This window comes from Heptranchias perlo, chromosome 5, assembly GCF_035084215.1.
Source record: "Heptranchias perlo isolate sHepPer1 chromosome 5, sHepPer1.hap1, whole genome shotgun sequence".
Classification (NCBI taxonomy): Eukaryota; Metazoa; Chordata; class Chondrichthyes; order Hexanchiformes; family Hexanchidae; genus Heptranchias; species Heptranchias perlo.
In genome coordinates, this window is record NC_090329.1 from 20,033,287 (window position 1) to 20,051,830 (window position 18,544).

Below are 18,544 nucleotides of genomic sequence, written 5' to 3' on the forward strand. Positions count from 1 at the left end.
AGTAGGCCATACGGCCCCTCTAGCCTGCTCTGCCATTCAGTAAGATCATGGCTGATCTTTGACCTCAACTCCACTTTCCCGCCCGATCCCCATATCCCTTGATTCCCTTAGAGACCAAAAATCTATCGATCTCAACCTTGAATATACTCAACGACTAAGCATCCACAGCCCTCTAGGGTAGAAAATTCCAAAGATTCACAACCCCCTGAGTAAAGAAATTTTTCCTCATCTCAGTCCTAAATGGCCAACCCCTTAACCTGAAACTGTGTCCCCTAGTTCTAGACTCTCCAGCCAGGGGAAACAGCCTCTCAGCATTTACCCTGTCAAACCCTCTCAGAATCTTATATGTTTCAATGAGATCACCTCTCATTCTTCTAAACTCCAGAGAGTACAGGCCCATTCTGCTCAATCTTTCCTCATAGGACAACCCTCTCATCCCAGGAATCAATCTAGTGAACCTTTGTTGCACCCCCTCTAAGGCAAGTATATCCTTCCTTAGGTAAGGAGACCAAATCTGTACACAGTATTCCAAGTGTGGTCTCACCAAACCCCCTGTACAATTGCAGCAAGACCTCCTTACTCTTATACTCCAACCCCCTTGCAATAAAGGCCAGCATACCATTTGCCTTCCTAATTGCTTACTGTTCCTGCGTGTTAACGTTCCATGTTTCGTGTACTAGGACACCCAAATCATTTAATAGTTTCTCACCATTTTTAAAAATATTCTGTTTTTCTATTCTTCCTACCAAGGTGAATAACCCCTCATTTCCCCACATTGTACTCCATCTGCCACCTTCTTGCCCACTTACTTAACCTGTCGATATCCCTTTACAAACTCTTTGTGTCCTCCTCACAGCTTACTTTCCCACCTACCTTTGTATCATTAGAAAACTTGGATACATTACACTCGGTCCCTTCATCTAAATCATTAATATAGATTGTAAATAGCTGAGGCCCAAGCCCTGATCCTTCCTGCACCCCACTAGTAACAGCCTGTCAACCTGAAAATGACCTGTTTATTCCCAGTCTGTTTTCTGTCCTTTAACCAATCCTCTATCCATGCTAATATATTACCCCCAATCCCATGAGCCCATACCTTGTGTAACAACCTTACATGTGGCACCTTATTGAATGCCTTTTGAAAATCCAAATATACGACATTCACTGGTTCCCCTTTATTTACCCTACTAGTTACATCTTCAAAAAACTCTATCAGATTTGTCAAACACGATTTCTCTTTCATAAAACCATGTTGACTCTGCCTAATCATATTATGATTTTCTAAGTGCCCTGTTCCTACTTCCTTAATAATGGATTCCAGCATTTTCCCAATGACTGATGTCAGGCTAACTGGCCTGTAGTTCCCTGTTTTCTCTCTTCTTCCTTTCTTGAATAGCGGGGTTACATTTGTAATAAAGAGCTGGACCTTATGATAGAAGCAGTGGTGTTGGATGGTGTGAAATTTGTCAACCAGTTGCTGGAAGATTATGATTTGGGCCTGGTTGCGCAGCTTGTCCAAATCAGTGATGCTGTTTGCCTGCCACATGCGTTCAAGCTGCTGTCGCATAAATCACGTGGAGGTTTACTGATGTGCCAAGGCGGGGAGAGAGCCAACAGGCACCTTCAGTCTGGTGCATACTACCCGGCAATAACACTTAACATTTGGGAAACTCCATCCAAACTCTCTTGGGGAGCTGACAAAAGATTAATTGCGTTGATGCACAAGTTATTTTTTTTAAATGGACAAAGATGCAGCTTATTTTATGAAAGGGCTAAACCTTAATGCAAGACTGTGCATTTACAGTTTTAGAATAGATTTGAGACAAAGGCAGAGGTTTAGTGAAGGAGAGGAAGTGCATCATTCTTCACTAGTAAGCATTAATTTTGTACACCGTTAATTCTAAAAGGTTTCCTCCATTGACTTGCGCGAACAGTAAGAACTGTCGTACACTGTTAGTAGTAATTGGATTTAATGTATCGCATGAAATCATTGAAATTCCTCTCTCCTCCCAGGCGTATTTAACACAGCTGGTGGCAGTCACTCTGGCCAGAATTCCAGCACGATTAATGGTGGAGAGGTCATTAGCCTTCGGCCAAACAAGCAGAGGACCAAGAAGAGCAGAAGCCCCTTCAGCAGCTGCCGAATTCTCTAGCCGTTCCATTGCACTACAGAGTCCACGTGCATCATCTGTGCAACTGTTCAAATCAGTAAGGGTTTTTAATTTAGATATTCTGATGCTCCCGTGGTAGGTTACAATTACGGACACTGCAGTACTTGGCTAACCAGAGCTCTGCTAGTGCGGAGGCTTCAGAAAAGCAATCATTGTGTCTGAATTTGGTTGAGGGTCCTGATAGTTTAAAAGGAGACCCGCGACAGGCTGTAAGCGGAATGGACGACCACTGGTTTTTGTGTAATTGTCAGGGCTTTGTTTGGATTGGTTCTGAGATTTTTTGATTTGTTTACAAGTTAGTCACCTGCTCTATTCCGAAAATCAATGTGCTCAAGTTGTGCTACGTTTCTGCATACGACCAGATCTACTACATTATCTAAAAGGAACACAGTGATGAATGCAATGTGATTGATGTGTGAAAAAGCACTCCCTTCAAGTGAGAGAGTAGCCCAGTCACGGAGACCAAGTATCACCAGGCCTAGGTTATAATACTTTCCTTTAGGGAATTTACTAAAACCCTTTTTTTAAAAAAAAGTTGTAATGAATTATGAAATTCTATTGTCATTTGAACAGATGTAATGAAAGCATTGCCATTTGTGCATTACATTTGTGATTGTTAATTGACGAAACTAACTCTTATGAATTGTGCAATATTTCAGTGTTGAATGCAGCCTGAAGCGAGATATTTTGCTACTGGGAGTAGTTTTATCTTATTCAGGCGGTTTGAGTTGACTGTACCATTTAGATATTTTATGTGTTTAAAAAAAAATCGCCATTTGATATTTTAATGTTTGTAGTCATAAATTGGGTCATTTGCTGTTTGTACGCTTAAGACATTTTTCTGTTGAACATGTGTAATCATGTCTGTCGATTGTGTGCTTGCAAAATTAGGATAATCTCCTTCACAGGCCTTATTATTCAGAGCAAAAGATTTGCACGAGTGCCAAGCCAGTACTGCAATTATTGCCTTTGCCTTTCATTGTTTATAACAAGTATATAAGAAATCCCACACCAGGGTCCTGAATGACAAATGATTAAATCCAATCTGCAGCAGGTTTCTGTATCTGAAGTTGCTTTACCTGATCGCTGAACAACACTACAATAATTCTACCACTCAGCGTGTCTAGGAATCGCAAGTTCATGACTGCATGATTTTTATTTTTAAATGACGTAGATTAAAACTCGCTATAACCCGTCCAGACCTCTTGGCAAGTTTGTTGTGTTCCGTCTGCAGCCAGCCATATTTCCCAAGTGACAGCCATCAGTGCAGTTAATGGATGACTGTGCTTCCTATTTGCTGGTTGGGCTATCACAAAGCTGACGCACACAATAAAGTTGCAGGGTTTTGCGAGTTTTCACACAATCTGAACTTTCACTGCACGCATAGCCTAACAACCAACATATGGAATTGACAGGCAGGAAAAGACCAGCTAGTCCATCATTGCTGCCCCAGGATGGCCAGAGCATCGTGGCTAAATACTTCCTCCCTCCCTCTCTCCCTCCTCCTCACCCCCTCCCGCAGCCACGTAATCTCTTGGGAGAGGCAAAAAAAAGCCAGGGCCAATAAGGGAGAAAATACTCTGGAAAACTCCTCTTCGGCCCCCTCAGTCGATCGAAACCAGTCCAGGAGATCACATGGACATGGTATTTATTTCTCAGTCACCTCTGGTACGTTTCTGCTTCTTAAAACTGCTGTTCAAAGCACTGCCAGGAAACGGGCATCTTGTACAGAATTAGTCCCCTGTGCTGATGTTAGGAGAATAAAATTCACTGTGCTGCCCATTCACTTCACTCCAGAGGGAGTTTTGCACAATGTTTTTTCAGCCTGCTCCTAGCCAGGAGTGTTGACGGTTAAAATGCTGAAATAATTCTTCAGCCATTCACATGACCATGCCACCCGCCCCCTGCCCCCCCACCCCCACAAGATGAGCAAAGTTTGTTAGTATATATGATGCATCGGATATTTTTCATGGGCTATGTAGTTCAGTAGATCGGTGAGAATTTTTATCTAAATATAAGAGCATTTTAAGATATGGAACAAGTTAATTTGGTCTATCAGGCCCACTGTTTCCAGTAGGTGATGTGCAATCATCTTCATCACAAACTCTAACCAACTCCTTTCATCTCTGGAGGAAATGTTCCTTCCAGCTGATACTAACCCCCTGAAGACAATCTGTAGTGATGGTATCTCTGTTATTTAGCCAGTGGAGGGCCCTCAGATTATTTTTTTTGCTAGGTTATGGAACATTTACAACAATATTCTCACCCGACTAGAACATATGGGATTCTTGGCTCCTATGGACTTTGTGTTCTGGTGAGAGTGGAGGTTATATACTGAGACCTAGCAGGTGCTGCAAATTTAATAGTTTGCAGGAACATTTGTTAATTTGATTTGTAGATTTTTGTGGCAAATGATGGCAGATCTTTAACCTGTGCCACAAGCATTTTAGTTTCATTAAATAAAAGCATCCCTCTGTTGGGGGTTATCTCCATATAACTTTTCTTAGATTAAACTCGTAAATATTTAACTGAGTTTACGATTTCAAATTCTGTGAATGATGGTGACGTTTATCCCTTTAAGTAGTTTTAATGCATCAAAATTTAAAAGAAAAATGTTTACAGTTTGAGTTTTAAAAAAGAACAAAGTGCAAATATTACAAATCTAAAAATTTTTAAAAAGCTGGATATACGTTGCAAGTTAATCAGCATCTGGAGAGAATGATGGGTTTCACTTTTTAAGTTCCGATGAAGGGTTAACAGTGAACCACAAACTTAGATTTCTCCAATCCATGCTGCCTGTGATTTTCTTGCATTTTTCCTTTCTTCTTATTTTGAGTAAATAAGGGGTCCTTCAATTCTACCCATTTCTTTGATGATGTTTAGAAATTTGGAGGAAATTAAATCTCACAAATATCCCAAAACAAAGAGATGCGTAAATTAGATGTGTAAATAAGAGAATAAATTTGGAAAGCTGGAAGTGTTTGTGTCCAGATGGTTAAATATAAAGTATTTGGCTGCTGTTTTCCTAGCCCTGTGTGAAGTACCATTCATCATTGAAGATGTTTTTTTAGTAACATATCTTTATAACAAAGCTATTATACATTATAATATATAATATAAAATATATTTGAGATTTGATACAAGTAGTTTTAAAACCAACCTTATGTATAGGTCCACAATATTGACTTATTGCAGCTTCGAAATTCCTACCTGTGCTTCAGGTAAATGGTTTATTTGGGGTCCCTATGCATTGTCACTAGAAGACCAATGGTATGTGGTAGTAATGAGAATGAAAAAATGCAAATGCTGGAAATCTGAAATAAAAAGAAAAAGGCTATAAATTACATAACGGGTCAATTGGTATCTGAAAGAGAAGGAGGTTAGAGATTCGGGCCATTTGAATGAAAAGCTCCTGACTGCAAGGTTTAGCCTGTCTTTCTCCAAGTGCTGATCGGCCTGCTGTACGTTTCCAGAATATTCCGGTTTGGTTATTATGAGGGATGACCTTTCTGAATGCACGATCCCTGGTGCAGAGCCTTGCATGTGAATTTTTAATAGACAGAAATCATGAACGTGTCCATGATCTCCCCCGGTGACTGGAACTCTGTGCTCGGAGTGTGCACTCAGAAAATCGGCCCTGTAGCAGTGAGCTATATTTTCCTTGATCTTGCCGCTACAATATTTTGCACAATTTACGTCATCTTTACTGTTGCATATCTATAGAATGTGTAATTTTCTCAGTGCCCACAGATGTGCCTTCCAGTCAATGAAGGGCTTGCATTATAGAATGATACAGCACAGAAGGAGGCCATTTGGCCCATTGTGCCTCTGAGGCTTTTTGAAATTTGTCCCCTTCCCCATCGCCCTGCTAATTTTTCCCATGATATTTCCCTTTTTCCCATTGAATGATGCAAAAACTGCTGCCACGTTCACAAGACATATGGTGGACTCTGCACCTGCTGGAAGCCACTCTGAATAAAATGACTTACGGAGACTGAATACTGTACCACCTATAGAACGGGTGGATTGGAGTGAGTTATAAGTAACAATCTCCAGGGTTCTGATCACTGTACAAGAGTTATACTCTTGTAGCTTCACCACTTCCAATCTGGTTGATTTGTGTTACAGCCTCGCGAACTGCCCTGACCCAACTCTGTATGTGTGGAATAGAGGACTGGTAACAGGTAGGTGCTGAGGGAGTGGTGAGTGTGGTGTAATCAGGCAAAAAAATAACTCGTATACAGCTTATGTTTGTAGACATCTGGGCCCAGAGATTTATTGCTGCCTTTAACTCTTAGCTTGATAAATTTCCACACACCTGGTAAGTTGAAAAAGTATTCTCTTTCCCACCCATTGCATTCTACGTCATTTCCCAAGGGAGAGGACAGGCACATCTGTGCTGGTACAGCTCTCTTGTGGATGATAGGCAAATGAGACTGATACCAGTTGGCTTGCTTTTTAAATTCTATTCTTGCTTTTGCCTACCCACTTCTGCTGTTACAAGTCCCGTGAGACTGGGCACTCACTATGGGAGAGACCCAGGGGCAGAGCACAACTTGTTTCAGAGCGTATCGATGCACCTTGGTGGCAGTTGCTGGTCAGCATTTTCAGATAAAATATATACAGTGTTTTAACTTGTGCAAGTTGTGAATTCGCTGTGACTGCCTCCTATTCTGAGATGCCTGAAATGCTTGTGTGGGGGGTTTCAGTCAGTGTAGAAGTATTATGACCTAAATAAATGGACGGTATTGAACTCCCGAGTGTCAAAGATCAGTGGCATTGAGTACACCCACCACCTGCTCTATATCATGTAGCCATCGCTCTTTTTGGTTAATGGTTCTCGTGTTGTATCACCCATTATTTTAAGGCCACTACCTTCCCTTGCTGCTGTGAAGTTGACTGTTTTGGTCCCCGTTTTCCCCCTGCCTTTGGGACGTTTTACTACGTTAAAGGTGCTATATAAATCCAAATTGTTGTTGCCCCCTCACCCCCATTCAGGGATTCTGCATCAGCACTGCTGTAAAATCTGTCCAAATGACTGTTCATCTTTGAGCCAAGACAGTAAACGTGAAGAGACTATTGGCCTGGGGGAGGAGGGGGTGCGGCGGTTAGAGACGTAACAGCCTCCATTGTGTCCTCGCCCACGCTGCACTGTTACCTGTTATTCTCACCTCCTGTTTTGATCAGTCCACGAGAGGGGCTCGACTGGTTTCCTTTCCCCACTCTCCTACGGAGGGGGAAAAATACCCAAATCTAAAATAAAAACAGAAAATGTGGAAATGCATGTCCCATCGGCATAGAATCAAACAGCACAGAAGGAGGCCATTCGGCCCATCCTGCCTGTGCCGGCTCTTCGAAAGAGCTATCCAATTAGTCCCACTCCCCCTGCTCTTTCCCCATAGCTCTGCAAATTTTTCCCCTTCAAGTATTTATAACAATTCCCTTTTAAAAGTTACTGTTGAATCTGCTTCCACCACCCTTTCAGGCAGCGCATTCCAGATCATAAAACAACTTGCTGCGTAGCAAAATTTCTCCTCATCTCCCCTCTGGTTGTTTTGTCAATTTCCGTAAATCTGTGTCCTCTGGTTACCGACCCTGCTGCCACTGGAAACGGTTTCTTCTTATTTATCAAAACCCTTCATAATTTTGAACACCTCTATTAAATCTCCCCTTAACCTAAGGAGAAAAAGGAAAGGGGGAAAAAAAGAGGAAAGACCGCTCAGCGTTTCATTACATAGAATTTTTTTTTTATTCATTCATGGGATGTGGGCGTCGCTGGTGAGGCCAGCATTTATTGCCCATCCCTAATTGCCCTTGAGAAGGTGGTGGTGAGCCGCTTTGAACCGCTGCAGTCCGTGTGGTGAAGGTTCTCCCACAGTACTGTTAGGTAGGGAGTTCCAGGATTTTGACCCAGTGACGATGAAGGAACAGCGATATATTTCCAAGTCGGGATGGTGTGTGACTTGGAGGGGAATGTGCAGGTGTTGTTGTTCCCATGTACCTGCTGCTCTTGTCCTTCTAGGTGGTAGAGGTCATGGGTTTGGGAGGTGCTGTCGAAGAAGCCTTGGCGAGTTGCTGCAATGCATCCTGTGGATGGTACACACTGCAGCCACTGTGCGCCTGTGATGAAGGGAGTGAATGTTTAGGGTGGTGGATGGGGTGCCAATCAAGCGGGCTGCTTTGTCCTGGATAGTCACTGCAGAATACCCAGCCTCTGACCTGCTCTTGTAGCCACAGTATTTATGTGGCTGGTCCAGTTAAGTTTCTGGTCAATGGTGACCCCCAGGATGTTGATGGTGGGGGATTTAGCGATGGTAATGCTGTTGAATGTCAAGGGGAGGTGGTTAGACTCTCTCTTGTTGGAGATGGTCATTGCTTGGCGTGAATGTTATTTGCCACTTATCAGCCCAAGCCTAGATGTTATCCAGGTCTTGCTGCATGTGGGCACGGACTGCTTCATTATCTGAGGGGTTGTGAATGGAACTGAACACTGTGCAATCATCAGCGAACATCCCCACTTCTGACCTTATGATGGAGGGAAGCAGCTGAAGATGGTTGGGCCTAGGACACTGCCCTGAGGAACTCCTGCAGCAATGTCCTGGGGCTGAGATGATTGGCCTCCAACAATCACTACCATCTTCCTTTGTGCTAGGTATGACTCCAGCCACTGGAGAGTTTTCCCCCTGATTCCCATTGACTTCAATTTTACTAGGGCTCCTTGGTGCCAAACTCGGTCAAATGCTGCCTTAATGTCAAGGGCACAATGTACAGCACAGAAACAGGCCATTCGGCCCAACTGGTCTATGTCATGTTTATGCTCCACACGAGCCTCCTCCCACCCTACTTCATCTCACCCTATCAGCATAACCTTCTATTCCTTTCTCTCTCGTGTTTATCTAGCTTCCCCTTAAGTCCATCTATGCTATTCGCCTCAACTACTTCATGTAGTAGCGAGTTTCACATTCTCACCACTCTCTGAGTAAAGAAGCTTCTCCTGAATTCCTTACTGGATTTATTAGATATTATTTTATTTTTATATTTATGACCCCTAGTTTTGGTCTCCCCCACAAGTGGAAACATCTTCTCTACGTCTACCCTATCAAACCCTTTCATAATCTTAAAGAGCTCCATTAGGTCACCATGGGTAAAGGGTAGAGATCCTTTCTCAGAACTGAATAAGGAAGCCAGACCACCACCTTTAATGGACTGATCAAAACACAATGGAAAGTGAGAACCAGAGGTAAAAGTCACGAGTCCAATGCGGTACCCACTGGTACAAAAGATCAGATAATGAGATCAGATGTGGAAAACCTATAGTTATTTCCCTGCCCACCCCCACACACTTGAGCAGGTGTTCACATTTCTGCTCCAGCTGAGATCAGCAAACAGCACAAACGGAATCAATCCCGGGATCTTTCTGGTTTGTACAATACCCGATGCTGCAATTACTCACTGAGCCACCAGGGGAGCCACGCAAGTTCTCTCGGAAAGGGATACACAAGATTGGCACGAGAAGCGCAAACCTTCTCTCAGGATTTGATCCACAACTTAAAGCTTTGTGTTGAGACTACACGGATAATTTTCTGACGTTGAACTCCCAGTAGGGAGCCTTGCCCATTGGAATTCAGGGCCTCTGATTTTCCAGTTATTTCAATTAATGATCATAAAGTCATGTACAGTGTGCATCAGAATTTCCAATATGAATGTCCCTAAAATGCTCCCTTGGTTTAAACTACACTTGCTAAAAATAAAAAGTCAGAAAATCACGGTTATTCTGGTTCTAAAATAGACTGCCTGTACACACTCAGCATACTTTCAAAGCAGAATATAGTTTGGTGTATATGAATAGAATCCCAATAAATAAATAAAACAAAATTGCTAATTTTTTGCTAACTAAATCCAATTATAAAAGCACTGTATATTGCTTTGGTTTAATTCTTCAGAAGGTATAGAATCTCAGTTTTGATGTGCCCCCACTTGTGCTGTGCTGTGATCAGGTGCAGTTATGCATTGCATAGTAAACTCCTCCCTTTGCAAACAGAGCACTTTATTATCGTTTTCAGAATGGGTTGCTCTACTTGCAGTGGAGCCAATTCACTTTTGCATCATGTCGGTACTGATGTGATTGTTCAAATGTACATGAATTGACTTAGCACCCTTCCACTGTGACGCATAATTGAGATCTCCAACATACCAGTGATACTAAATTCGTTACTGGGTTTGTACTTTGAGGTGTGTAATAAATCAGTTTTGTGGTCAACTGTAGCTGGTAATAAGATTTTTATTTTATATTAAGTGTTCCTTATTCTGTTATTCCAACTGCTGATATGCATGTGTCTGTTACATAGTGCCACACCAAAACTAATCACACTACAATTTTACCACCGTTTTTTTTATTGTCATATCTGTGTAACGATCTTAATAAAACAAAAAAAAGCCCAAGTTCTTTGACTTCGGAATTCTTTACTTCTGTTTTCTTCTGCCAAAAATATTCAGATTTGGGAGCCAAGACACTGTCTCTCAGTGATAGATCTGTGGTTTATATACTCAACAAAGTAAAAGTGCCTCCCACACTTTTTAAAATGCCGAGACTATTATTCCTTACTGGCCATTCTAACCTCACTGCTACCCTTCACTTTGTAAGTCAGATTGTCCCCACCTTACGGCTCTCGTGGGACAGATCTCTAGTTATATGATATCGTAAGCCTTGTTGGTCCAAGACAGGTTAAAACGGTTCACCAATTATTTCTAAAAACACAATGGGCCAGAGTTTGCTGGAGTGGGGCATCTCTCGGCATGCCCCATTTGTTAGACTTACAATTGCATGTTTAGGTTTAAAAAAAAATTGCCCACAAAGTTGCTGAAAGTGCGAGCTGATAACGGGGCGGTGAGGGCAACGGGGCATCTGGGACCTTGGTGAACGACGGGACCAAGAGTCTATCTCCTTAATCAATAAGATTTTAGGATTGAGAAATAAACAGGAACGACAGAATGGAAATAGAGTGAATTACAGTCAAATCAGGTACAGCAGAAGAAATAGAGAGGGAAAGAAAGATTGAATTAAGAGAGAGAGAAAGATACAGAAAGGAAAAGTTTTTAAAATTTGACATTTTTAAAATCTCCTGAAACAATTCACAACCTGAAGGAATGAGACTCCCCGCTTAATTGTTCACTTTCTGGGGAAGAGAGGTTGATTGGCATTAACAATTATCATGTCATTAAAAGGGTCCTTACGCTGTTAATTATTAGACTCAATTTTCCGTGGCGCGTTTAATTGGCAGTTAATGCGCAAATCCAGCAATTTCATGAAACTCCCGGGGAAGTTGAGGGTGAGATGCTGTTTTCATGAAGCTAACTGTGGAGCAGCGCAAATCATCCAGCAACTTGTGGCGATTTGCAATTCACGGGGTATCTCTTCCTCATCACGAGTTGCTGGCCGATTTGCGCATTAATAACAGCATATGTTGTTCAGACGCTGTTTATTTTCTCAGCAGAATCTGGGCCATATACATTTTTTTTCTTGTCTGCTGAACATTTTACAAAGTTCAACTGCCAGTGACATCACTAGGATAACTGGTGAGAAGCAGTTTAGTCATCCCTGTGGTGGGGGGAGGGAGAAGCTAAATATATGCATTTGAAATGACAGCGTTTGCTCCAGTCAGGCCAGTCCTTAGCTCCACCTTCATACTGTACAAGTTTAGCACAGAATCCATGTCACACCAGTGCTAAACTTGTACTGTAAATGTGCCCTAACAGGCTCTGTAAACTGACCACAGTGTTTCTAAGTAATAAGTGGTTAGTGCAAGTGTACCGCTTTTTCCCTGGAGTCGAGCTGTGCCATGTACCTTTTCCTTGGGAATAAAAGTGCAAGGATCGAAACAAGAAATAGGAGCAGAAGTAGGCCATACAGTCCCTCGAGCCTGCTCCACCATTCAATAAGATCATGGCTGATCTTCTACCTCAACTCCACTTTCCCACCCTATCCCCAAATCGCTTGATTCCCTTTGTGACCAAATATCTATTGATCTCAACGACTGAGTATCCACGTGCCCCCGGGGTAGAGAATTCCAAAGATTCACAACACTCTGAGTGAAGAAATTCCTCAGTCCTAAATGGCCGAACCCTTATCCTGAGACTATGTCCCCTAGTTCTAGACTCTCCAGCCAGGGGAAACAGCCTCTCAACATCTACCCTGTCAAGCCCTCTCAGAATTTTATATGTTTCAATGAGATCACCTCTCATTCTTCTAAACGCCAGACAGTACAGGCCGATTCTACTTAATCTCTCCTCAGAGGACAACCCTCTCATCCAAGGAATCAATACAGTGAACTTTCGTTGCACCGCCTCTAAGGCAAGTATGTCCTTCCTTAGGTAAGGAAACCAAAACTGTACTCAGTACTCCAGGTGTGGTCTCACCAGAGCCCTGTGTAATTGCAGCACAACCTCTATACTCTTACAACATTCGTGCCAGACAAGTGCCAGGTAATGACCATCTCCAACAAGAGAGAGTCTAACCACCTCCCCTTGACATTCAACGGCATTACCATCGCCGAATCCCCCACCATCAACACCCTGGGGGTCTCCATTGACCAGAAACTTAACTGGACCAGTCACATAAATACTGTGGCTACAAGAGCAGGTCAGAGGCTGGGTATTCTGCGGCAAGTGACTCACCTCCTGACTCCCTAAACTCTTTCCACCATCTACAAGGCACAAGTCAGGAGTGTGATGGAATACTCTCCACTTGCCTGGATGAGTGCAGCTCCAACAACACTCAAGAAGCTCGACACCATCCAGGACAAAGCAGCCGGCTAGATTGGCACCCCCATCCACCACCCTAAACATTCACTCCCTTCACCACCGGCGCACTGTGGCTGCAGTGTGTACCATCCACAGGATGCACTGCAGCAACTCGCCAAGGCTTCTTCAACAGCACCTCCCAAACCCGTGACCTCTACCACCTAGAAGGACATGGGCAGCAGGCACATGGGAACAACACCACCTGCACGTTCCCCTCCAAGTCACACACCATCCCGACTTGGAAATATATCGTCGTTCCTTCATCGTCACTGGGTCAAAATCCTGGGACTCCCTTCCTAACAGCACTGTGGGAGAGTCCAGTTAAGTTTCTGGTCAATAGAGATCCCCAGGGTGTTGATGGTGGGGGATTCGGCGATGGTAATGCCGTTGAATGTCAAGGGGAGGTGGTTAGACTCTCTCTTGTTGGAGATGGTCATTACCTGGCCCTTCCTAACAGCACTGTGGGAGAACACTGACTGCAGCGGTTCAAGAAGGCGGTTCACCACCACCTTCTCAAGAGCAATTAGGGATGGGCAATAAATGCTGGCCTTGCCAGCGACGCCCACATCCCATGAACGAAGAAAAAAAATACTCCAACCCCCTTGCAATAAAGGCCATCGTACCATTTGCCTTCCTAATTGCTTGCTGTACCTGCATGTTAACGAAATTCTCCGCCGTTATACTATAACTTTTAACTTATTAAGCATAGCCCTTGAACACACAGCAAGCGTTTACAATTGACTGGTGCTTTGGGGTTGAGCAGGAAACCTTCGTAGCAAAGAGATGAAAATAGCCAAGTACCATCAAAAATAATTCACAGCAAGACAGCTGATTTTGGAAGCTCTCGGATGCTGCGTCTGAGCTGGCTGCTGGATGGAGTGCGAGTGGCCTGAGCCTGCCTGGCCTCTGATATTACTTTTGGCCTCCGCTTGGCAACTCTCCAAGGCAGTATGGTTGAGATCAGCAAGTCACCATGTGGGGAATCACTGACACAAACACACTATCCTGGTGCTAACCACGATCAATTCACTGCTTATTTCAGCAAAATATTAAATCGCAAAAAGTGGTATTTTTTTTCCGTTCTGGATATTTTGAATGAAAGACTATCTAGGGGTCTGCCAACCCTCCAGGATTGGCCTGGAGTTTCCAGGAATTAAAGATTAATCTCCAAGACACTGCTATGAGCGACACCCAGACGAAAAATCATAGGGGCATTAAAATAATGGTGTTCTTTGTCATTTTCTTTGAGCATGTTGATTTATTAGTTGTACAAATATTGGAGATGGGAAAATTGGCTGTTTGACTGTTAGTCAAGAATCATCCAAACAAGTAATAAGGAGTCTCTTCACTTTACACTTGGCGTGAGATGGCAGGACATCGCAAGGATGGGACGTGTTTGGGCGACCAATGGCGGAAGTGTGGGGGCGGGACTGTTAAACGCGAGAGATCATGTGATGAAATCTCCAGGACTGACCACAAGATCTCAAAATATGTTCAGCTGCAAAAAGGCCCTTCAGCCCATCTAGAATACCAAACTCGACTGTCACCACATTACCGATTCCAGCTGTCTTATTAACGGTCTCAAGCACTCTTCCTGGCAGCCTGTTCCATTTGTTGATCTCCCCCCGCCCCTCCGTGGGACGAAGTGATTTCTGACATCTGTCCTAAACCAGCCCCTCACAATTAGGATCCAGTACACAATCCTGAGCCATTTGCAATCCAGAGCCATTACATGTTCTAGAGCCATTACACAATCCAGCTATTGAACGATCCCAAACTATTACACAATTCTGAAGCATTACACAATCCTGAACTATTACATAATCCTGAGACATTACAAAATCCTGATCTATTACGCAATCCTGATCCATTACACAATTCAGAGCCATCACACGATCCCAAACCATTACATGATCCAGAGCCATTACATGATCCAGAGCCAAATTCACAATCCAGAGCCATTACACCATCCAGAACTATCACACAATCCTGAAACATTACACAATCCAGAGCTTTTGCACGATCCAGAGCCATTGCACGATCCAGAGCTATTACATGATCCAGCCACTGCACAATCCAGAGCTATTACATGATCCAGCCATTACACGATCCTGAGCCATTACAAAATTCTGTGCTATTACACAATCCTGAACTATTGCACAATTCTGAGCCATTACACAATCCAAAGCTGTTACACAATCCTGAATTATTACATAATCCCAAACTATTACATGAATCAGAGCCATTACACAATCCCGAACCATTACACAAACCCGAGTATTGTCCTGGGTTTACTTTCTCTATCCCATGAAGTTTCTTGTATTCCTCATTAAGTTCCTCACTGAGATGACCCCCTCTTGAGGCTGAAGAGTCCCATTTAACCTACTCTTTCCTCATAGCTTCTCCTTACGCTGGGGATTAGCCTTCTGCCCTGCTTGACTGTACCCTTTACGTTGCACCACCTGAACTGTCTACAGTAATCCAGGGGCACTGCATACTATGGTGATTTGAACTCAACTCTTACAGCAAGCACCATGTTCCCCTTGTTTATTGCCACCTTATGCTGTCTGGACTTAATAAATGACATCAACAAACACTCCCAAGTCTCTTTCGCTTGTGGGCTGAGCTTTAAGTTAACATATAGCATATAACTAAATTTTAAAAACTAAACTTAATGTAATTAATCAAATTAAACGAGGTAAATAATTTAATTAACACTAAATTAATTAATTAAATAAATAAAATAATGGGAGAACAGGAGATGTATTGCTGTTGCAATATGTGGGAGCTTGTGGACATTTTTGTCCAGGGCGACTACATCTTCAGTAAGTGTCTGCAGCTCGAGGTACTTCGGCTCTGAGCGGACATTGCAAGATATCAGGGAGGGAGAAAGCGACCTGGACCTTTCGCTCCAGGAGGCAGCCACACCGCTTAGATTAAATACTTTAGAATTGACACATGGTCAGGGACAGGAGGGTGCGACTGCGAGTGAGGCAGGTACGGGGATCCAGGAGGTAGCATTGCAGGAGCCTCAGTCCCTGCGCTTGCCCAATAGATTTGAGGTCCTTGCAACCCTTGTAGACAAGTGTGGGGACTGTGGGGAGGATGAGCAAACTGATCACGGCACCGTGGTACAGGAAGCCATTCAAGTGGGGAGAGTAAAAAGAAAGGTGGTTGTAGTAGGCGACAGTATAGTTAGGGGGATAGATACTGTTCTCTGCAGCCAGGAGCATGAGTCCCAAAGGCTATGTTGCCTACCCAGTGCCAGGGTTAAGGACATCTCCTCCGGGCTGGAGAGAAACTTGGAGTGGGAGGGGGAGGATCCAGTTGTCATGGTCTACGTAGGTACCAACGACATAGGTAGGACTAAGGAAAAGGTTCTGCTGAGAGAGTTTGAGCAGCTAGGGACTAAATTAAAAAGCAGAACCACAAAGGTAATAATCTCTGGATTATTACCTGAGCCACGAGCAAATTGGCATTGGGTCAATAGGATCAGGGAGATGAATGCGTGGCTCAAAGATTGGTGTGGGAGAAGTGGGTTTCGATTCATGGGGCACTGGCACCAGTACTGGGGAAAGAGAGAGTTGCTCCGTTGGGACAGGCTTCACCTGAACCATGGTGGGACCAGTGTTCTAGCGAATCGAATAACTAGGGAGGTAGATAGGGCTTTAAACTAAATAAGGTGGGGGAGGGTCCCAGTGGAGAGAAATCTAGAAAGCTAAAGAGCAAAGACAAAGAAACAGTGCAGGAAAGTGATTGGGGTAAGGATAACCAGATTGTGTTAGGAAGAGACAGAATATACAAACAAAAGACAACAAATAGGGTCCGGGTAAGAAAAAATGGTAATAAGACAAATAGGGCCATAGTACAAAAGAATGTTAAGATATCTAAAAATGTTAAAAAGACAAATCTAAAGGCACTGTATCAGAATGCATGAAGTATTCGTAATAAGGTAGATGAATTAACAGCACAAGTAGATGTAAACGGATACAATATAATTGCAATTACAGAGAGATGGCTGCAGGGTGACCAAGGCTGGGAGCTGAATATCCAAGGGTATTCGATATCTAGGAAGGACAGGCAAAAAGGAAAAGGAGATGGAATGGCATTGTTTATAAAGGATGAAATCAGAGCAATAGTGAGAAAGGATATTGGCTCAGAAGATCAAGATGTAGATTCAGTCTGGGTGGAGTTAAGAAGCACCAAGGGGCAGAAAACACTGGTGGGAGTTGTCTATAGAACTCCAAACAGTAGTGGTAATGTAGGGGATGGGATCAAACAGGAAATTAGAGATGCATGTAACAAGGGTACTACAGTAATCATGGGTGACTTTTAATTTGCATATAGACTGGCCAAACCAAATTAACAATAATACTGTGGAGGATGAATTCCTGGAGTCTGTACGAGATGGTTTTTTAGACCAGTACGTTGAGGAGCCAAGCAGGGAACAGGCTATCCTAGATTGGGTATTGTGCAATGAGAAGGGTTTAATTAATAATCTTGTTGTGCGGGGTCCTTTAGAGAAGAGTGACCATTACATGATAGAATTCTTCATTAAGATGGAAAGTGAAGTAGTCCAATCCGAAACTAGGGTCCTAAATCTAAACAAAGGAAGCTATGAAGGTTAGAGGAGTGAGTTGTCTATGATAGATTGGGAAGCTTCATTAAAAGGCATGACGGCAGATAGGCAGTGGCTAACATTTAAGGAATGAATGCATGAATTGCAACAATTATACATTCCTTTCTGGCGCAAAAACACAAAAGGAAAAGCGGCTCAACCACGGCTAACAAAATAAACTAAGGATAGTATTAGATCCAAAGAGGAGTCATATAAAGTTGCTGGAAAAAGTAGCAAGCCTGAGGATTGGGAGCATTTAGAATTCAGCAAAAAAAGGACCAAGAGATTGATTAAGAGGGGAAAAATAGAGTATGAGAGTAAACTTGCAAGGAGCATAAAAGTGGACTGTAAAAGCTTCTACAAGTATGTAAAAAGAAAAAGATTAGTGAAGACAAATGTAGGTCCCTTACAGTCAGAAACAGGAGCATTTATAATGGGGAACAGGGAAATGGCAGAACAATTAAACAAATACTTTGGTTCTGTCTTCACGGAAGAGGACACAAATAACTTCCCAGAAATGCTAGGGAACCAAGGGACCAGTGAGAAAAAGGAATTAAAGGAAATTAGTATTAGTAAGAAAAAAAGTGCTGGAGAAATTAATGGGACTGAAAGTTGATAAATCTCCAGGACCTGATAATCTGCATCCCAGAGTACTAAAAAAGTAGCCATGGAAATAGTTGTCATCTTCCAAAATTCTATAGATTATGGAACAGTTCCTGCAGATTGGAGGGTGGCAAATGTAACCCCACTATTTAAAAAAGGAGGGAGAAAACAGGGAACTATAGACTGGTAGCCTAACATCAGTAGTAGGGAAAATCCTAGAGTCTATTATAAAGGATGCAATAACAGGACATTTAGAAAATATCAACGGGATTAGACAAAGTCAACATGGATTTATGAAAGGGAAATCATGTTTGACAAACCTACTGGAGTTTTTTGAGGATGTAACTGGTAG

General features: G+C 42.9%; 1 protein-coding gene across 3 annotated transcripts in view; it reads left to right on the forward strand.

The window, feature by feature from the left end:
• Positions 1–18,544, forward strand: part of rab23 (RAB23, member RAS oncogene family) — a 60,526-nt gene that overhangs the window by 36,250 nt on the left and 5,732 nt on the right. The window contains exons 7-8 of one of the 3 annotated variants that reach the window (XR_010962870.1): positions 2,014–2,208; positions 6,300–6,355. Coding sequence is in view for 1 of the 3 variants with exons in the window: in XM_067984053.1 (XP_067840154.1) it covers positions 2,014–2,153 (140 nt within the window). In the remaining 2 variants the exon portion in view is untranslated. Of the gene's footprint in view, positions 1–2,013; positions 10,614–18,544 lie in introns of those variants that run through there. The other 2 variants (XR_010962869.1, XM_067984053.1) reach the window with 2 other exon arrangements.